This window comes from Hemiscyllium ocellatum, chromosome 48, assembly GCF_020745735.1.
Source record: "Hemiscyllium ocellatum isolate sHemOce1 chromosome 48, sHemOce1.pat.X.cur, whole genome shotgun sequence".
Taxonomy (NCBI): domain Eukaryota; kingdom Metazoa; phylum Chordata; class Chondrichthyes; order Orectolobiformes; family Hemiscylliidae; genus Hemiscyllium; species Hemiscyllium ocellatum.
This window is the reverse complement of record NC_083448.1, coordinates 6,396,955-6,419,306: the sequence shown is the minus strand read 5'-3', so window position 1 is coordinate 6,419,306 and position 22,352 is coordinate 6,396,955. Positions and strand designations below refer to the sequence as shown.

At 45.2% G+C, this 22,352-nt stretch overlaps 1 protein-coding gene across 1 annotated transcript in view; it reads right to left on the bottom strand.

Moving 5' to 3' along the window:
- Window positions 1-22,352, bottom strand: part of LOC132837064 (cGMP-dependent protein kinase 1-like) — an 89,775-nt gene that overhangs the window by 19,684 nt on the left and 47,739 nt on the right. The window contains exons 6-13 of the mRNA XM_060856747.1: window positions 22,213-22,290; window positions 21,517-21,611; window positions 18,768-18,833; window positions 17,381-17,455; window positions 15,129-15,225; window positions 10,374-10,513; window positions 10,033-10,122; window positions 3,644-3,785 (exon numbers count right to left, since the gene is read on the bottom strand). Coding sequence (XP_060712730.1) covers window positions 3,644-3,785; window positions 10,033-10,122; window positions 10,374-10,513; window positions 15,129-15,225; window positions 17,381-17,455; window positions 18,768-18,833; window positions 21,517-21,611; window positions 22,213-22,290 — 783 coding nt within the window. The remainder of the gene's footprint in view (window positions 1-3,643; window positions 3,786-10,032; window positions 10,123-10,373; window positions 10,514-15,128; window positions 15,226-17,380; window positions 17,456-18,767; window positions 18,834-21,516; window positions 21,612-22,212; window positions 22,291-22,352) is intronic.

The window sequence follows — 22,352 nt, the reverse complement described above, 5'->3', positions numbered from 1 at the left end:
AATTGAAATAGGAAGACTTAGTACTAATTTAATCAAATGGTCATTTGATCCAAAGGAATTAGTAATCGCTGGATGCACAGGCTCTGAAGACAACTCTCCCAGTCTTATTTCTTAAATGCTATCTTTCTGTGCTCAGATTCGACCCCTCATTCTTGACGAAACAGTCGAGGAAAAAAAGCCTCTTGCCAATACCCTGATCAAGTGTCCTCAGGTTGTTGGATGGTTGAATGGGATCATCACTCAGTCCCCTACAATCCAGAGAGTAGAAGCCCATTCTACCAGTCCCTCTTCTCACAGCGGCCTTCCAGTCCCAGCGGTCAGGTGATGGAATCTCCATTGCAATCCCTAAGACAAATATATCCGATCTTGGAACAAAAAGTACACACAGCACTCTTAACAAATTCCTTTGAGCATCAACACTTAGTCGGACTGTTTACTAACATTGCTTTTCTCATCTTCCTACAGAAGTGAACACTTGGTTTAAGACGACCATAAGGAAGCCATTCAGCCTGCCGAGCCTGCACCATGTTCGATGAGACCGTAGCTGATTTGATCATTCTCAACTCCACTTTCCTGCCTTCACCTCCAAGTCCCAGATTCCCTTCCTGATTAGAAATCTGTCGAAGTCAGCCTTGAATATACTTCACAGATTATCTCATATTCCTGATAGAATTGAAGGCAGGTACTGTCCCTTTAAGAAAGATTGAATATTGTTCTGAACGGAAACCTTCCAAGCACCTGTATGATATGACTAGATGGCAGTCTTAGAGGGTACTGGAAAATTGAAAATATGTAACATTTGGCTGTGAAATAGATACCCGAGTTGGTTGCTGTTTTGACAACAACTCTACTTTAACCAGTTTAAATTATGCCCCAGGATACTAAAGCCCAGTTATGTGTGAATTTATTGTTTTACCAACATCGAATCAATGAGACGATCTAATGTTGGGGATATAAACAAGGCAGGCATTTTGAAAATCAGAGCAACTGCCATCAACACAGATCCAAAAAATGAGGAAACACTCTCTATCAAAAACATATCTTTTCATGTGAAACATATCCGCAGTAAAAAGAACGTCGATGATCCAGGAAGATCTTCAGTCAGAAGAAGACAGACACTGAAGGCAACAGCCGCCATGCGGTTTTGAAATTAAGTTGATATAATTTTACTAAGTGTCTTACTGGAACAGCATATTGTTATAAAGCTGGAGGCAGGAAATAAGCAGTTCAGAGAGAGGGGCTTAGAGTTGTGAATAGTTGTTTAACATTTAGAGTAACTCTGTTCACATTTAGAGTTGAAGAATGATTTGATATTATTTTCTGTAAACAGTGGAATTTGGGAGTTCTCTGTCACTCATATTTTAACAGATTATGAGGCAAGATGAGCTTTTCTGGCTGTTTGGTTTAATTCACAGAAGGGTTCATCGCTGTGTCGTAACAGTTCCCATAATATCTAAACTGTCATGTTCTTTTCTGCTTAACTTCATCTATATACCTTGCAGACACCTTACAAAGCTCAGTAGGCAAGTATCACCAAACTGGTGCACTCAGTCCCCTGTCTAAGTAATGGAAACACATCATAAATAGCCAAAGTTCCAGCATTGATCTTTGTCATACTCCATTAGTCACAGCCTAATTACCTGAAAATGACCCATTTATTTTAACTGTTCTGTTTTGTGACCTTCTATCAATCCTTAATTTTTGGAAGTGTATTACCTCTAAGTGCATGAACTCTTGTGAAACAACTTTTAGTGGCATGGGATGACATGGTGACTCAATGGCTAGCAATGCTCTTTGTTAGTATCCAGCACCTGGTTCAAGTTCACCCTTGGGTGACTGTTTAAGTGGTGCCACTGTTTAAGAAGGGTGGTCAGGACAAGCCAGGGAACTCTAGACCAGTGAGCCTGATGTCAGTGGTGGGAAAGTTGTTGGAGGGAATCCTGAGGGACAGGATGTACATGTATTTGGAAAGGCAAGGACTGATTAGAGATAGTCAACATGGGTTTGTGCGTGGGAAATCATGTCTCACAAACTTGATTGAGTTTCTTGAAGAAGTAACAAAGAAGATTGATGAGGGCAGAGTGGTAGATGTGATCTACTTTTTGCCATTTACATAAATGATTTGGATGTGAGCATAAGAGGTATAGTTAGTAAGTTTGCAGATGACAGCAAAATTGGAGGTGTCGTGGACAATGAAAAAGATTACCTCAGATTACAACAGGATCGGGACCAGATGGGCCAATGGGCTGAGAAGTGGCAGATGGAGTTTAATTCAGATAAATGCAAGGTGCTGCATTTTGAGAAAGCAAATCTTAGCAGGACTTATCCACTTAATGTAAGGTCCTGGGGAGTGTTGCTGAACAAAGAGACCTTGGAGTGCAAGTTCATAGCTCCTTGAAAGTGGAGTCGCAGGTAGATAGGATAGTGAAGAAGGCGTTTGGTATGCTTTCCTTTATTGGTCAGAGTATTGAGTACAGGAGTTGGGAGGTCATGTTGCGGCTGTATAGGACATTGGTTAGGCCACTGTTGGAATATTGTGTGCAATTCTGGTCTCCTTTCTATCGGAAAGATGTTGTGAAACTTGAAAGGGTTCAGAAATGATTTACAAGGATGTTGCCAGGGTTGGAGGGTTTGAGCTACAGGGAGAGTCTGAACAGGCTGGGGCTGTTTTCCCTGGAGTGTCGGAGGCTGAAGGGTGACCTTACAGAGGTTTATAAAATCATGAGGGGGCATGGATAGGGTAAATAGGCAAAGTCTTTTCCCGGGAGTTGGGGAGTCCAGAACTTGAGGGCAGAGGTTTAGGGTGAGAGGGGAAAGATATAAAAGAGGACTAAAGAAGCAACTTTTTCACACAGGGGGTGGTACGTGTATGGAATGAGCTGCCAGAGGAAGTGGTTGAGGCTGGTATAATTGCAACGTGTAAAAGGCATTTAGATGGATATATGAATAGGAAGGGTTTGGAGGGATATGGGCCGGGTGCAGGCAGATGGGACTCGATTGGGTTGGGATATCTGGTCGGCATGGACAGGTTGGACCGAAGGGTCTGCTTCCATGCTGTACATCCCTACGACTGTCTATGACTCTATGACTGCATGGAGTTTGCACGTTCTCAGTGTTGGGTGGGTTTCCACTGGGTGCTCTGATTTCTTTCTGTTATCCAAAGATGTGCAGTTTAGGTGGAATGGCCATGCTATATTGCCCGTAGTGTCCAGGGAATGTGTAGGTTAACAGGTTAGCCATGGGAAACGTTTCTGGTTTTGCTTTGCAGGTTTCTAAAGTTCTCAGATGATCATCCTCCTTGGTCACATTACACTTTCCAACCAAGCTCTGCAGCCGCCCCCAGTAAAGGGCTCAGTCTGCGGTGGTGGTTCGTTCATGGACCATGACAATTGAATTCCTCCCTTTCCTACTCCAAGCTTTTTTCTAAGTGTGAAGGGACACTGTCACTGACCGGACAATATGCCTTTAAGAATCCCAGTCACAGTGGAAAAGAACAGTTTGATGATACCAATTCCTGTCTGTGCCTCAGTCACATGCTGCGTTTGCTCACCCATTCAGATTCGAAGTTTCTCCTCCCTTCTGGATAAGCTCCTTTGCCACTGCATCCTACATCCCCCATACCTCCCTGCGGGACAGTGCTTACCAGCTTAGCATAACCTCTGTGGTTGAGAATGATGTTCTCTGGCTTCAGATCTCTGTAAATGACTCCCTTGCTGTGTAAATAGGCAAAAGCCTCCAGCACACAGGCAGTGTAGAATCGTGTCTCGGCATCGTCGAAGGAGCCCCTGTAATGCATCACACAGAGAGAAAAAAAATCTCAACTCAGACCTTTGATGCCTCAAAGGAACAGCAAGCATTTGACCAAACCCCAGGTTCTCAGACAGGTTTAGGCCAAGAGGAAGTTGCCAAGTGCTTGTTTGAACATTCATGAAGTTCCTGTCAAGCATATGAAAAAGGAACAAGTGGGAGTGGTCGAGTCAGAATCATTGGCGACCTTTAAGCGGCAATTGGATAGGTACATGGATGGGTGCTTAATCTAGGATAGATGTTCGGCACAACATCGTGGGCCAAAGGGCCTGTTCTGTGCTGTATTGTTCTATGTTCTATGTTCTAATAGAATGCAGTGGGCTTTCTCAGCCTGCTCTCCAGTTCAATAGGTAGGACTAATTTTAACCTCAACTCGACATTCCTGCATATCCTTGATAATCCTTCATCCCTCTTGGTCATCTGCTTCCAAAGTATTTACAGATTCCACACCTGCTACCTTTTGAGCAAAGTCATCACAAATACTCTCAGAGAAAAGCTAAGTTTCCTCATCTCTGTATTGAAGGGTCCAATTCCGCCTCTGGAAAACATTTTCCAAATGGACGGTTGGGGATTCGGCTCCTGGATGGGGCTCGTCAGCCTCACAACGGCCCACAGAGCCCACGACCTGTGACACATCGCCCGAGCCGGGCGATCGTACTCAACAGCAAATGATGGATAACATCAATGAAATGGGTGCCCCTATAGTTTTAACCTATGACCCCTAATTCTCGATTCTCCCACAAGAAGAAACGTCCTTTCAACATTGACCTGGTCAAGTCCCCTCAGAATCTGATACGGTCACCTCCAAAGGGTACAAGCCTAGCCTACCTAGCCTTCCCTCATGAAGAAATCCACTCAATCCAGGTCTCAGCCCAGTAAACCTTCGCTGAACTGCTTCCAACACATTGACATCCTTCAGTACGTACGGTGCCCAGTACTCCAGATGCCCTACAACTGAAGGATAACCTACTTATTCTTACATTCAATTCTGCTCTTAACCTTCGAGGAGATTTTCTCCTCGCTGGTTGTACCTGCACACTGACTTTCAGTGATTCATGCACTTGGACACCCAGATCTCTGAATCTCAGAGGCCTGCAACTTCTCACCATTTCGGTAAATGCATCCTCTTCATTCTTTCTGCCAAATTGGACAATTTCACACTTTCTCACATAGTTCTCCATGAGTCACATCTGTGTCCTTCTCACCTGTCCATATCTCTTTGTATCTCCCTGATATCCTCTTTACAGCTCATTTTCCTATCTTTGTGTCATCAGAAAATGTAGTTATTATACTTCTGAACCCTTCGTCCGAATCATTCATGTAAATTGTGAAGTGTTAAGGCTAACGGACCAACAGCTCTCGCAGACAACTCAAGACATCGCTGAATAAGATTTATGTATTCCGACTGTCTGCTTTCTGATGGCCAGCTAATCATCTATCCATACCAGTTGGTTATCCACCACACCATGAGCTTTCATCTTTTGCAATATCCTTCGACGTGGAACCTTCTCAAATGCCTTCTGGAAATCCAAATATCATACAGGTTCCCCATATTTCACAGCAGAAGTTATTTCAAAGAACTCCAATACAGTTGAACATGATTACCCTTTGGCAATATCATGTCGGGTGTGCTGGTTTATCTGGAAAATCGACGTCTCGGGCAAAAGCCCTTCATCGGGAATAATTCCTGATGAAGGGCTTTTGCCCGAAACGTCGATTTCCCTGCTCCTCGGATGCTGCCTGAACTGCTGCGCTCTTCCAGCACCACTAATCCAGAATGGGGATGTTTTCCCTGCAGCCCGAGGATTGACCTCATGAAGGTTTACAAAATTATGAGGGGCAATGGATAGCGTGAATAGACAAGGTCTTTTCCCTGGGGTGGGGGAGTCCAGAACGAGAGGGCAGAGATTCAAAGTGAGAGGGGCAAGATTTAAAAGGGACCTAAGGGACACCTTATTCACACAAAAGGTGGCGTGTGTCTGGAATGAGCTGCCAAACAAAGTGGTGGAGGCTAGTACAATTACATTTCAAAGGCATCTGGATATGTATATGAATAGGAAGGGTTCAGAGGGAAACGGACCAACTGCTGCCAAATGGGACGAGATTAATTTCGGATATCTGGTTGACATGGACGAGTTGGACTGAAAAGTCTGTTTCCGTGCTGCACAGTTCCACGACAGGAAATAAAAGCCCTGCAGTTTCCTGCTTTCTGTCTCAACTCCCTTTTTGAATTAATCAGTTACATTCGCTATATTTCAATCTAAAAGAACCTTCCCTGACTCTGATGTGTTGCAAATTAGAAACAACATATGAACTGTCTCACTACCTACTTCTTTCAAGGCCCGAGGATGGACTCCCATCAGGACCCGCGGACTTGTCAATTCACAGTTTCAACAATTGACTCCATACTACTTCCCTGGTCATCGTAATTTCCCCCAGTTCCTCCCTCCCTCTCAATTCCTGATTTACTATTTTTGGGATGCTACTCGTATCTGCCGTAGTGAAGTCCAACACAAAATATTTGTTCAATTTGTCTGGCATTATCTTTTATCCTCCATTCTGTATTGTACTGTAAACGGAAGAGCCTTGGGAAAAGTTGATGAGCAGAGAGATCTGGGAGTGCAGGACCATTGTACCCTGAAGGTTGCTGCACAGGTGGATAGTGTGGCCAAGAAGGCATACTGTATGCTTGCCTTCATTGGACGGGGTATTGAGTATAAGAGCTGGCAGGTCATGTTAAAATTGTCCAAGACTTTGGTTCAGTTGCATTTAGAATACTGTGTACAGTTCTGGGCGCCACATTACCAAAAGAATGTGGACGCTTTGGAGAGGGTACAGAGAAGGTTTACGAGGATGTTGCCTGGGATGGAAGGTGCTAGCTATGAACAGAGGTTGAGTAGGTTAGGTTTGTTTTCATTCGAAGAAAGGAGATTGAGGGGGGGACTTGATTGAGGTTTACAAAATCATGAAGGGTATAGACAGGGTGGATAAGCTTTTTTCCCAGGGTGAGGGATTCAATAACGAGATGAGAGGTGAAAAGTTTAAGTGAGATATACATGGCAAGTACCTTACACAGAGGGTGCTGGGTGCCTGGAACACGTTGCCAGCAGAGGTAGTAGATTCATTTAAGACGCATCTGGACAGATGCATGAGTAGGTGGGGAGCAGAGGGGTATAGATGCTTCGGAATTGGGCGAGAGGTTTAGACAGTGGATTTGGATTGACTCAGGCTTGGAGGGCCGAAGGGCCAGTTCCTGGGCTGTAAATTTTCTTTGTTCTTTGTTCTATTCTAAGTTGCACAGACACCTTTTCAAGAGATGATCACTTACTTTGGTAACTCTTTTTACAATACCTATTTTTATCTTTTTGATGAATTTTCTCTTGTAATCCAGTTTTCCCTCCTCATTAATATGTCAGTAATTCTTGGCTTCTTTTTATATTTTGTCCAATCTTCTGACCTGACACCGATCTTTGCAAAATTATACGTCTTTTTGAGTTTGATACTAACTTTGACTTCTTTTTTAAATCAAATTATTTGTTGGAATGTATCTATTCTGCAGTTTTTGAAATATCCCCTGAAATGTTTGCCACTCTGTCTCTCCTTATCTCTTAATCTTGACTGCCAATCCCCTTTTGCGAGCACCATGCCCTTCTACTTACCCTTGTTTAAATTCAAAACAGTCCTCTTTGACCAGCATGCCTCTCTGACAAACGGTATGTAAAAGTCAATCACATTATGATCACTATTTCCTACGTGCTTTCACTATGAGGTCAATAATTACTCTTATCCCATTGGTCAAAACCAGGTGGACTTTAACTCTCTGGTTGATGCCATAACATGCTGGTCTCAGAAACTGTCCCAAAAACATTTGACGAATCCTTCCTCACCTATTCACCTCTGAATAATTACTGTACCCTGTTGACAAGTTCCATTATTTCTTCCTTGGGAACCTGTCTTACTATGCAGTTACTGTTAGGAGGCTGTATACAACTCCCACAAGCGAACTTTTGCCTTTAGAATTCCTCATCTCCATCCAGACTGCCTTTATCTCCTGGTTTCCTGAATTAATCTTTCTCATTGTGTAAATATCATCTTAATTAACAGAACCACCGTTTCTCAACTGGCTGTCTTTCCTAAACACCACCTACCAGTCAATGTTCAAGTCCCAATCTCGGTCATTTTGCAGCCATGTCTCAGCTGCAGAAATTGTTCTCGTTTATCTTCGTTTGTACTTTACTTAATACATTTTGAAGACAGTGCCTTGTCATTTTATTGTTGTAATCATCTCACTGATGACCTATTCTTACTGCATTCTCTGTCCATTCCTTTCATCGTCTGTTTGTCATTCCCCACATTTATCTCCTCCCTCTGTTACATTTTGCCCAGTCTCTGAATCACCAGAACATCCCAAATTTGGACCCAACCCGAGTTGCCCTTCAGAAGGTGGTGGTGAGCTGGCTTCTTGAACCGCTGCAGTCCACCACTGTGAACTGTGAAAGAGGATATTCCCAGATTTTGACCCAGTGACACTGAAGGAATGCCGATATATTTCCAAATCGGCTTGTTGGGCGGCCGAGAGGGGATCTTGCACGTGGTGGTGCATCCATGTATATCCATGACTTTCCAGTTGATGCGACAATTGGGAGAGCCTGACAATATCATGGCCATCACCAGCCAAGGTTTCGTTCTGACCACTGGTAGGATAACCCACCATCAGTGGCAGCACAGTCATATACGGATAGGAGGAGGCTTCTCTGGGTGGCGTCAAGATTTATTCCAGACCCCATGAAGTCTCAACATTTCACAGACATGTTGTCCTTAAGGAGATGGTGTTCTGTCTTCAAAGTGAGAACACATTGTATTGTCTTGTTTGGCTTTACCCAAAGAGCTAAATAGTGCTGATTACAAACCTATCTAACAACACTCAACTAGATATCCTTTTGGCATTGTGGGCTATCAGTAGCTGCATTCAAACCTAATCTACAACGTCATGACCCTGTCCTGCAATTTAAGGATCAACCCTTGTCGAATGAGAAGTACAGGAGGGCATGCAGGAGCAGGATAAGGCATACCTGAAAATGAGGTGTCAAACTCAGGGAGCAACTGAACAGGACTATGTTGCGTGTCGAACAGCAGAAGCAGCCAAGTGACACACAGAGCTGAGTGATTCCACAGCCAATGGATCAAATCTAAGCTCAGCAGTCTTGCCACATCTCGCTGTGAATCGTCGTGGAGGTGAGAGAGTCCAGCACATCAAATGCAAACATCAAGGCTGAAGAATTCATAGCTGCCATTAGCGACAAATGTGAGAGAATGATCCACTCTGACCTTTTCCTGAAGTGCCCAGCATCACACACACCAGTCTTCAGCCAATGAGGTACACACAAGGTCATCTCAAGAAACATCTGAAGGGACTGAGGGTTATGGGTCCTGACAACACTCTGGAAATAGTCCTGAAGACTTGTGTTCCATAACTAACTGTACCAGCACAGTGACAACTGTTGCACCATTACCACTAATGTGTGAAAGTTCCCAAGTGTGTATCATACACAAAGAAAAACAGGACAAATCCAACTCAGCCCCCATTATCACCCTATCAGGCTACTCTCGATCAGGAGTAAAATGACGGAATGAGTCACCAACAAGCAGTTATCAGGCAACACTTGAAAACTAATAACCTGAACATTCAGTGACGCTCACTTTGTGTTCCTGTCAGTTCGTCAGCCCATTACAGCTTCATGCATGAAGCTCAGAAACATGAGGGAGCAAGATAAATCCTTCTGTGTATCTCAGGTTAGCCCGAAGTGTTTGATAAATAACCATGTTTTTATAAATGTGCTAACTGCTGTTGGAAACACAGCAGCCACTCAGTCGTACATAGTACGCACCAGAAATATTAATAATGAACAGAGAACTTGTTTTTGACTGTAACTGAAGGAGGAATATTGGTTATGGCACGGGGCATTTATTTGCCTGCTCTTCCACCCAGCAGTCCCAGACATTTATTCACTGCTACTGATGAGGACAGGCTCACTTGAAAGACAGCATGCCCAAGAGTTTAGTGTTCCTCTTGGGACTGTTACACAGACTCACAGCCGAGGGCTGGAGAAAGGGGCTCGGACACACCAGTGCCTGACTCGGAGTTGAATGCTGGTGTACAAAACATATGACTACTGCTGTTCAAGTGGAGAGCGAGGTGAATCGATAGAAATGTCTTTCAATTACCTGTCTCTCAGGATGGTCCACAGTTCACCACCAAGACAGGCCTCCATCAGCATGTAAAGATACTTATGGTCTCGGAATGTCCGATACAACCTATAACACACACACACACAGACATGTAAGTTATAAACTATATGCAATGCTAATGAAATGACCTAACATCTCTTGATGGCTTGAAGATGCATTGCCATGAGAAAGCACCTTGCTTGGCAATTGCTCTCCAATCCTGAGCATCCATTTGGGGCTGATGTTCGGGGAATGTGCTTCTGGAAGTGAGTGCCCTTGGAAGAGGCAGAGAGAGAGAGACAGGCGGAGTCACAGCCCTGCCAGCAGAGTGAACTGACCTGACTATAAAATCACAGTGAGCCTCCTGCATGATCTGCCTTTCCGAGCGAATGTGCTCCTGCTGCCGCGTCTCCACAATGTGGTGCTTCTTCAGAATCTTCATCGCAAACGTCCGGTTCTCTTCATTCTTCAGCTGCACCTGTGGAACGACACCGATGGCAAGGTGAAGGACATAGAAAGTGCAGGGATCGGGAGATACTTGGCAAATGCTGACAGCTCACGAACTAAAATCAATGCCATCATATTTGTATTCGATCTCCAGATGGTTAGATTGAGGACTGTGCTTGTTGTGGGACTGAAATCTGGACAGAGGCCATTCTCAGAGAAAGGTTCACACCCCTTCCTCCTATCACTGATACTCTCACTCTTAGCTCAGTTGATGGAGGGGACATGCAACAAAGTGCTCAACGTGAATCCAAGCCTTACTTTGAAATCCAGAACAAGAGGAGGGGGTGGGGAGGGGGGGGGGGGCGGGGGTTAAGGTGTCACAGTTTCAGGATTCAGGACGTGTCATTTAGGACTTGTGTGCAGAAATACCTTCACCCAGAGACTGGGGGACCTGTGGCACTTTATGTCACAGAAAGCACTTGAGGCCAGTATATTCAATATTTTCACCAAGGAACTAGATATAGGTCTTCAGACTAAAGAGCTCAAAGGGTCTACGAGAGAAAGTCGGAACAGGGAACTGAATTGGATGATCAACCATGAAAATTTCAAAGACAAAGCAGGTTTAAAGGGCTGAATGACCTGCATCTATTTTCTATGTTTTTATGTTAAAAATACAGCCCATATTTCTCAGATGCCCAAAAGAGGAAAACATTAAGACCTCTAAGAATCTTTGTGCCATTCATGAAGAATACTTTCAATTCACCCCACTGGGTTTCAACCCATTTCACCTTTATGATCCCCACAAATTCCACCATCCAAAAATAAGATCACCATCATCCTAGTGCCAAAGGAAAAAAAAGTAGCGTGCTTCAAGGATGACCACTTAGTGGCTCTGACAATCATAATTATGAAGTGCTTCGGGAGGTTGGTCATGGCTCACGTGAACTCCAGCCTCCCATACTGCCCTGATCCCTTGCAATTCACCTACCGGTGCAACAGGTCCATTTCCTGGCCCGACACTCATCCCTGCAACATCTGGACAACAAGGAAACTTATGTCAGGCTCCTATTTATTGCCTACAGCTCCACTACCAACAGCATAATTCCAAACTTTGGGAGCTAAACTCTGCTACCCACTGCAAGTAGATTCTCGATCTTCTGACCCACAGACCACAATCACTAAGGATAGGTAACAACAACTCCTCCTCTACGATAATCTCCAAGACTGGTGGTCCATAAGGCTGCATACGAAGCCCCCTGCTCGACTGCTTATACGCAAACTCCACACCAGCTCCACTGACAAGGTTACTGACAACGCCACTGTTTTAGGTCAGATCTCAAAACACTGGCAAGATGGAGAACTTAAGGTAGAGTGTTTAACAGCATGGTGTAAAGACAACAATCTCTCCAGCCACGTCCGCAAAATGAGCTGGTCACTGACTTCAGAAAGTGGAGTGGAGGGCAAGCCCTGTCTGCATCAAGGGCGCGGAGGTGGAGGTGGTTGAAAGCATCAAGTTCCTGGGAATGAATTGAATTGAATTGAATTTATTGTCACGTGTACCGAGGCCCAGTGAAAAGCTTTGTCTTGTGAGTAATACAGGCAGATGGCAGAGTTAAGGAGCGTAGATAAGTAAATAATAGGTAATCAGCAGCAAAAACAAAAACACAGGGACAGGCGAATGTTAAGAGTTTGAGAGTCCATTCAGTGTCTAACAACAGGAGGGTAGAAACTGTTACGAAACCGGCTGGTGGGTGTGTTCAGGCTTCTGTACCTTCTCCCCCGATGGTAGAGGCTGGAGAAAAACATTGCCAGGGTGGGATGGATCTTAAGAATGCTGGCGGTATTTCCTTGACAGCGGGTCTGGTCGATGGATTCTAAAGACGGGAGGTTGGCTTTTGTGATTGTTCGGGCCAACTATCTGTCCTTGTCCACCCACGTTAACATTACGGTCAAGAAAACACAGCATAAGTCCCTACTTCCTCAGGAGGCGAAGGAAATTCTGCACGTTCACAAGGATTGTGACAAAATCTTTTGTCGATACAACATAGAAAGCATCCTATCTGGACGCATCACAGCACAGTATGGCAACTGCCCTTCCCAAGACCAAAAGAAACTGCAGAGAATCGCGAACACAGGCCAATCCTTAAGGCAAACCAGCCTCCCATCCACTGACTTCATCTAGACTTCCCGCTGCATTGGGAAAGCAATCAACATAATCAAAGACCCCTCCCAGCCCAGTTCTCCTCTCTTCTGGCAGGCAGAAGATTAAAAGCTTGTATACACATACAAACAGATTCAAGAACAGCTTTTACCTCCACCATTATTAGAGTTTTGAATGGAATGCTTCAATTTTAATCGTTATCGCTCTCTGCACCTTCTACCCACTGTAACATTGTATCCCGCACTCAGTTCTTCTATTACTTGTATAGTACAATCTGCCTCTCAAGCATTAAGACAACATTTTCCACTGTATCTTGGGACATGTGACAGTCAAAAATGAAATTAAATCAAATTTGAGCGTCCAGTCAATACCAGAAAGAATGGCTCATCAAGATTGCATACTCTGAGCCTCTGGGTCAAGATCAGAGTGGTGCTGGAAAAGCACAGCAGGTCAGGGAGCATCCAAGGAGCAGGAAAATCGACATTTTGGGCAAAAGCCCTTCATCAGGAATGAAGGACTTTTGCCCAAAATGTCGAGTTTCCTGCTCCTCGGATGCTGCCTGACCTGCTGTGCTTTTCCAGCACCACTCTGATCTTGCCTCAGATCTCCAGCATCTGGAGTCCTCAGTTTCGCCTACTCTGCGACTCTAACTGTCACAAAAGACTGAAAGTGTCACTTACTAACCACCATCTACACCAAGTCATGCCCCTCTTTTATACTGAGCACCCATCGCACTCTTTGTGCAACTACAGCTCTTCCAGCAAAGAGTTGCTCCTAGCACTCAATGTTCTGTTGCCCATTCTGCTGGGTATTAACGTCAGGTGATGGTCTTCAAGCCTTGCCCTCATCTACTGCCCACAGTAAAGCCTGTTCTGATGATTCCTCAGAACCTTGACAATGTGAAACCTTCCAAAACCCTTTGAAGAGTTCAGGCTGTGTCTCTTCAACTGGAAGCTGTCCTCTGTATCTAGCTACAGTAGCTCGCAAAGACAAACAACCCCAAGGGGCAGCACGGTGGCTCAGTGGTTAGCACTGTTGTCTCACAGCACCAGGGACCCAGGTTCGGTTCCCACTTTGGGTGACTGTCTGTGTGGATTTGCACTTTCTCCCCGTGTCTGCATGGGTTTCCTCCCACAATCCAAAGATGAGCAGGTTAGGTGAACTGGCCGTGCTAAAAGTGCCCAGTTTCAGTGATGTGTGGGTTAGGTGCATTAGTCTGGGGTAAATGTAGAGCATTAGGAGAGGTCTGGGTGGGTTCCTCTTCGGAGGGTCGGTCTGGACTTGGTGGGCTGAAGGGCCTGGTTCCGTACTGGAGGAATTCTGTCTCATCTCTAATCTTCATGGAGCCAAAAAGGGACACATTCACATAAATAAATGATTTAAATCGTTGATGTACCATCAGATGAAAAGAAGCTAAGAGCAACCCACAAACACTGAAGTCTGTTGGTGGAACCGGTAATTCTGAAAAGAATCAGTCTGACTTTATTAGAACTTGAAAACGTTTGTATAGGTCCAAAAGCCAAAATCTTCTGCTTTGAAGCTAACAGGAAATTCTGTTTGGACTATCCCAAAGCATGCTACATTGCCAATGGAGAGGGGCTGAGAGAGTCACAATTTATTTTGCTGGGTGTTACTCATGGAAGGCAGTTGCAGATTTTGTAATGTATAGCTTGCTGCTCACTTGGAATTTGCGCAGCGAGAAGCAGCTAATTTGTTGAGACATGGAAAACCCCTCACGATCCTCACACTGAAAGACAAAGAGCCTCACGGCAGAAAACAGCTTAGAAACAGCTGCAAAGAAGCAGATTCATCAAACTGGGAAAAATCCACACCGCCTGCTCAGGCAAAGTCTAGGCTGCGGACAAAGCACTGGGCTGGAAAAGAGAGAAGTCAAGGTGAATTCTGGAGAGCTGTGGCATACCTTTGGGTTGGTCCATGTCTCACTCGAATGAATTTCTGATATTTTGTAAAGTAAAGGAATTGTTGATGGTGTTGGGGATGTAAACATAATGCTACATTCATAGAATATGTGGTCATGAACTAGAATGATTGCTTTTTTTAAAACAAGTACAATGTGTAGTACTTTCAGAATGCAACATGATGCACAGAAATCTTGCACTCAATTTGACCTTGACTCCCTTTCATCGTTCAAGTAAATGGACAGTTTACAGCATGACTATTTCCAACTAACTTTATAGGTGAGCCAGAATTTACTTACAGTTAATTTAGAGAGACTGTTGCCATGAATCCATGCAAACACTTTGCTCCTTACTCTCAGCAAGGCAATCTGAGCTTTCTTTTGATCTCGAAGAGTCAAAACCACTGAGGCTAATTGTCAGGCAGACTTCAGAAAGGTTGAATAAGCCCTGCTATTGATCTTACATTTCAAGCCACAGTCCCAAAGTATAATACACCATTATATTAATCCTATTCAATCTGTACTGTAAATGTTGACTTAATACAGTGCTTCAGCGTCCTGACTTACCAATTCAACACGACCAAATCCTCCAACTCCAAGTGTTTGATGGACGTGGAAATCTGTTCGCTCCAAGCTGGCAAAGAATGCGGCTTCTGCCTCAAATCTAGAACAAGTTGCAAATGAATGGACAGGAAAATTACCTATCGCTGACTGAAACAGTATCTGCTAAGATTATGTGAACCCAGAAGCACTGTAGCAGTGGGCTCTGAGTATTTAAGCAGCGACACAGCATAGCCAAGAGAGCCAACTCTGAATAAATTTGCAAAAAAAGCGACATGACAATCAGAAGGGTCTGCGGCTGTCCTGCACCCAGGAAACAGCAGACATGGATCAAGCGAGGAAAGTCGGTTTTAAGGGAGATAATGAAAGGGTGAAAGAGAGGGAGATCATTTTCGGGAGGGAATTGAGGCCATGGCAGCTCAAGGTTCAACCTAGCAACGTTAGAGGGAAAGTGAGATCTGCAGATGCTGGAGATCAGAGTCGAGAGTGTGAGATGCTGGAGAAGCACAGCAGGTCAGGCAACATCCGAGGAGCAGGAGAATCCATGTTTTGGGCAAGAGCCCTTCATTAGGAAGAGGCTTGTGAGCTGGGGGGGCGGGTAGAGAGATTAATGGGAGGGGGTGGGGCTGGGAGGGGGTAAAGGTAGCTGAGAGTGTGATAGGGAGATGGAGGTGGTGGGTAATGGTGACAGGTTGGAGGGGATGTTGGAGCACCACACTCTCAACTAGCAATGTTAGAGTGTGGTGTTGCTGATTCGGCATCAATGTGGACTTCACCAGTTTCCTCATTTCCCCTCCCCCCCCACCTTATCCCAGTTCCAACCTTCCAACTCAGCACCGCCCTCATGACCAGTCCCACCTGTCCATCCTCCTTCCCACCTATCCGCTCCACCCTCCTCTCCGACTTATCACCTTGACCCTCACCGCCACCTACCTGTCGCACTCCCGGAGACTTTCCGCCCAGCCCCACTCCACTACCCACCCCCATTTATCTCTCTACCACCTCGGCTCACAAGTCTCATTCCTGATGAAGGGCTCTTGCCTGAAACGGTGATTCTCCTGCTCCTCGGATGCTGCCTGACCTGCTGTGCTTTCCCAGCACCACACTCTCGACGACCAATGTTAGAGTGTTGTGCTGCTGTATCGGCAAGAATACTGCACAAGTATTCGATCAAAATGATAGGGACGGTTTAGTTTACCCCATTGCTCACCTATATGTGTGACTGAAGGTTAGTCACCTCCCTACAGAGAGAGAATGGGGGAGGAATGACTGCAATATATAGCTTGGGACAAAGTACCTGAGGCCTCCAGCCCATGATGCTGAGGGAAGTACACTGACAAAGACAGGAATGAACAGGTCCAACAATCTAATCTCGGACATTTGATAATGCCAAGAAGACTGACACACTGAATCCCCAGTTGTCAGATTATTCCACTTCCCTGAGAACACCGTGCAACATTGGGGCATGCCAGAGGTGACCAGTAAATTTATTCAAAAAGGAACCAGATTTTAAATGGACTGACCATTACAGGGCCAACTATCATTTGGGGGTTTGTCCTCCCCTTCTCATTTCTGGCCTTTGCATTTCTGAGCTGAATTGGCGACTGCATTGGAAATGGGGACGAAAATCACTTTCAGACCTGCAACCGCATTTCACCACAACTCTCCCTGCCCTTTACCCTACCGACAGGACTCAGGCACAACCGCAAACTAGCGTTATCAGAAGCATGCCATTAAGCTGGACAGGATTCCGTAGAGATTTGCCGGGAGTGGAGACTTTGAGTTATAAGGAGAGGCGGGACGGGCTGGGACTTGTTTCCACTGGAGTGCAGGAAGCTGAGAGGTCGATAATATCATGAGGGGTATAGATACAGTGAATGGCAGGTGTCTTTTCCCAAGGGTGGGGGATTTCAGGAATCGAAGGCCTGTTTATAAGGTGAGAGGAGAAGGATTTAACAAAGGCATGAAGGGTACTTCATTTTTAAAACAGAGAGGGGCTTGTGTGTGGACTGAACTTTCAGAGGAGGTGATGGATGTGCGTACAGTTACATTTACAACACATTTGACTAAGTCCATGAATAAGAAACATTTGGAGGGATGCGAGCCAAACACAGGCAGGTGGGAGTAGTTTAGTTTGGGATTAGGGCCAGCACGGACTGATTGGACTGACCGGTCTGTTTCCATGCTGTATGACTATGACACGCGCGCCGAACATGGAGGAGATTCTTGCTACAGCTTGCCAATATGTTCAAACTCACTGTTCCTGCCTCTCTGCACTCTCATGTTCTTGACTGGAGACATCTTCCAAGCTTCCAATAATCTGTCGGAATGAGCTGCAGGAAAGTTAAAGAAAAAAAAAGGTGGAACACTTACCTTGAAATGATCAACATCATTCCACTCAGCTGCATAAGCAGCTTTCAGGACAGTACATAGCTACTCACTGTAGTGTATTAACCACTTAATGATCATTGATACAGTTCAATTCTAACAGATTAGGCATCACTTCGACTAAAGATAACAAGATTAACAAGCCACTGACCAGCACGTGGCAAAACGGTCACAAAGAGATGACGAGACAGTGGCCAAAATTCCTCAGCCGACCAGAAAGACGAGGATTACTGGTCATTGTTCAAATCACTACAGACGTACTGCATTTCTGGACAAATTTGGAAAATAACAGATCTTTCAATATTCAGAGAAACATGTCGAACTATGACTGTAACCCCATTTGAAATTAGAGTTTATAATTGCTTCAGAATTGGAGATACAGGCAACGATGGAGAGGATATGGTGTTTTAATCATTGTTTTGGTTGTTATCAAGACAGGTAACATGATGAAGAGAATAGATAACTCACGCTCATGAACTAGGTCAGGGAGGACCAGAAAATTGCAGTCTCGTGTTGTACGGACACCGACGCCATATCAGGAGGTGGTTTCATGCTAGCTCCCCCTTGAATGGGGCTTTTCCATCTCTTCTCAGTGGTGGTCATATGGTAGGGGTGGTCATATGGTAGGGGTGGTGCATTTGTATATGGACGTCCAAAACTAATGACCAGATTCCAGGAGAGTGCTGAACGTCGCCATATGCACGGACGTATCAAGGTAAGAATTAAGAACGGGAGCAGGCAATTTTGCCCCATGAGGCTGCACCACCATGCGCTAAGATCATAGCTGATCTGTCCACCCTCAAATTTGTAATTCAGCCGACCCTCGATAACCTTTCAACCTGCTGTTCAGCAAGAATCTATCCACGTCCCCCTTAAAAATATTCAAGAACTGCACTTCTATTACCTTTTCGGGAGGGACAGACCCTCTGAGAACAAAGAAAAAACACCTTACCTCTGTCTTAAATGGGTGGCCACTTCATGTTAAACAGGATAGCGGTGGCTTGAAGCTTGGCCTCTCCTTAGTCCCTTTGTATTCTTGTAGAGATTGGGACAGATGTGAACCACCTTCCCTAACGTCATCCCAGTAGCAAATGAACACTGCAACTCCTCTGCATACTGACACATCTTTCAGCATGGGAGTAATCGCAAGAGGAGTGCAGTCACCCTCAGGATCTCTCATGTCAGTCAACTGGGCATCTGTGGGTCCACTATGCGAACCATTAGCTTTGAACAAAATAAAAGATTTAAGCTACTCACTCTTGGTCAATCACCAGGCAGATCACATCCTCTGCTGCAATCACATTGGCCAACCTGATGTCTTCTCTGTGAGGAGGGAAAACAGAAGAGATGCAGTTAGCGCAAACAAGAGATCATTTTCTTCACCACCCACCCACTCAAAGTTGCTCTGTGGATTGCAAGCCAATTCCTGCCCTTCTGAGTCTGCACGTGATTAAGTTTCTTCAGCGTTGCTAAGTTCCATCACTGGCTCTTCTCATATCTACATACAGTCATACAGCATGGAAACAGACCCTTTGGTCCAACTCGTCCACACTGACATACTCCCAAACTGAACTAGTCCCACCTGCCTGCATTTGGTCCATATTCCTTCCAACCTTTCCTATTCATGTACTTATCCAACTGCCTTTTAAATGTTGCAACTGTACCAGCATCCACCACTTCCCTCTGGAAGTTCATTCCACACACGAACCACCCTCGGTGTCAAAAAAGGTTGTCCCTCATGAATTTATTGAAACTTGCTCATCTCATCTTAAAAATATGCCCCCTAGTTTTGAACTGCCCCACTTTAGGGAAAAGGCCCTTGCTCCTCACCTTATCTGTGCCCCTCAGAATTTTATAAACCTCTTGAAGGTCATCCTTCGATATCTGATTCTCCAGCCTATCTTTATAACTCAAGTCCTCGAATTTTGGCCACATCCTTGTCAATCTGTTCTGAACCCTCTCCAGCTTAATAATATCCTTCCTGTAGCAGGACAACCAGAACTGCACACAGTGCTCCAGGAGAGACCTCACCAACATTCTGTGCAACCTTAATGTGGCATCCCAATTCCTACAATCAATGGTCTGAGCAACGAAGGCAAGTGTGTGAACTGCCTTCTTGACCACCCTGTCTAGCTGTAATGCAAATTTTGAAAAATTATACACCTGAACCCTAGGTCTCGTCGTTCAACAAAATGGCTCAAAGTCCTACCATTAATTGTATAAGTCCTGCCCCTCTTTGTTTTCCCAATACCTTGCATTTATCCAAATTAACTCCGTTTGCCATTCCTCAGCTCAGTGAGCCAATTGATCAAGATCTCTTTGTAATCTTAGATAACCTTCTTCACTGTCCACTCTCCCACCAAGCTTGATGTCAGCGGCAAGCTTACTAACCACGTCTCCTATATTCTCATTCAAATCATCGATATACATGACAAACAAAAGTGGACCCAGTACCTATCCCTATCAATGGTCATATCCCTCCAGTATGAAAAACTACCCTCCACTCCCACCCTCTACCTCCGACCATCAAGCCAAGTTTGTATCCAATTGGCAAGTTCACCTTGAATACCCATGTGATCCAACCTTACTCATTCGTCTATCACATGGAACCCTGTCAAAGACTTGACTAAAGCCCACGTAAATAACGTCTACTACTCTACCCTCATCAATCTTTTTGGTTCCTTCCTCAAAAACTTAACCAAGTTTGTGAGGCATGATTTCTGACGCACAAAACCATCCTCTTCCCCAACACACACAGGTTCCAGCCTCTCCTCTCCCATTCTGCACCGGTTTAACATCTGTCTGATTACAGTGCACACAATGAAATACTGGAAATGGGGGACCCTAACATGGCACACTGTTCAAACGAGCACTCACTCAACATTACTCAGGAGTCAGAACCTCCAGCTCATTTTCCTTCATGGTATTGAAAGTAGCTCTACCTCCTGACTATGTCAAGGCACATCAATCTCACTTCATACAATGTTACAACACAGGAGGCTGTTCAGCCCACTTTGTTAGCGTTGAGGAGAAGCTTTCCAGTGAACATAATGACATGAAAAATAGAAGCAGGAGTAAGCCATTCGAAGAGCTTCAAGCCGGCTCCACCATTCAACATGATCATAGCTGATCATTCAACTCAATCGCCTGTTCCTGCTTCCCCACCCCGATATCCTTTGATCCCTGTAGCCCCAAGTATTATGTCCAAATCATTCTTGAAATCATATAATATTTTGGCCCCAACCATTTTCTGTGGTGGTCAATTTTACTGATTTATTACTCTTGAGGTGAAGAAATTTATCCTCATCTCGGTCAGAAATGGTTTGCCCTGTATAGGTAAACTGTGAGCCCCCTGGTTCTGAACTCTCCATGTCATCAGAAACACTCTTCCAGTGTTTAGCCTGTCTAGTCCAGTTCGGAGTTTATGGGTTTCAACGTGATCCCGACCATCCTTCTGAATTCCAGTGATTATCATCCGAACCTATTTAACGTCTCCTCAGTCCTGCCATCCAGCCAACAGTCTGGCAAACTATCACTGGACTCTCTCCATCGCAACAGCATCCTTCCTCAGATAAGGAGAGTAAAACTGCACATAATACTCCCGGTGTGGCCCCACCAAAGACCTGAATAATTGCAGCTCCTGTACTTGACTCGCCTTGCTACCAAATCCAAAATTGCCTTCTTTATCACTTCCTGCACCTGCATGCTTACCTTCAGCAACTGGTAAGCAAGGATATCCCAGGTTTCATTGCACAGTTCCCCCTCTCAATTTAAAGCTTCAATCCACCTCTATCAAACTCCCTCCACTGCAATTTGGAAAAGCTACCAGAGCGTCTGTTTTCAGCCTCTCTTTAAGCAGAGTATTTCACCTGGTGAAGCGGTCAAATGCGCTGCCGTCGAGCAGCTCAAGGCTGCGTCCAGGCTAGCCTGGGAACAAACATTTATTTGAAAACAGTCAAGTGTTGCAGAAGGTATAAACACACTGAAGGAACAGAGGATGGCATACCCATGCAGAGCCTTCTCTCCAAACCAATCTCCCCTGGACAGGGTCGTGGGGAGCACTGTATCGCCAGCTTTCGATTCATCTTGTGTTACAGTCACCTGCGGGCAAACATCAGGCACATGTTACGGGGGAAGAAGCAACCATTGCTGGAACTGATGGTCAGCAAGACTCCATTCAACGGGTTCAACCCAACACCACCACAACAGACAGCTCCCAAAGTCAGCACAAACACTTAGCACAACAATTTGACACAAACGCAGGCAGACCGTAGATAAAACCCCTGATATACTACATTAGATTCCAAGTGATAACTCACTCATAGCTATCTGTTGCTCTCTACGTTAATCTCCCAAACCCTTTTTTACCAGGTAATTGCAGCAAATGCCTCATACGTGAGCTGGTCTCTGCTGCGTTTCCCCCAGTGGGGGCTGTTCTCTGCTGTGCATTTCCCCCAGTGGGGGCTGGTCTCCCCTGCATGTTTCCCCAGTGCCTGCTGGTTTCTGCTGAGTGTTTCCCCCAGTGGGAGCAGCTCTCCCCCGCGTGTTTCCCCCAGTGGGAATCGGTACCTGCTGGGGTCCCCAGTGTCTGCTGGTTTCTGCTGAGTATTTCCCCCAGTCTGAGCTGTTTGATTTCCCCACAGTGGGAGCTGGTATCTGCTGCCATAACAAGTGTGGGCCTCCCCACTGACAATGCACTCACCTTGCCCTTGCTGATGATAAAGCAAGTGTCTCCACTGGCTCCCTGCCTGACAATGTAGTCTCCCTCTTTGTAATGAGTCTGCAAAGCAACAACACAATATCACTATGCAACTTGGGGTCTTCTGCTCCATAGGGCTAATG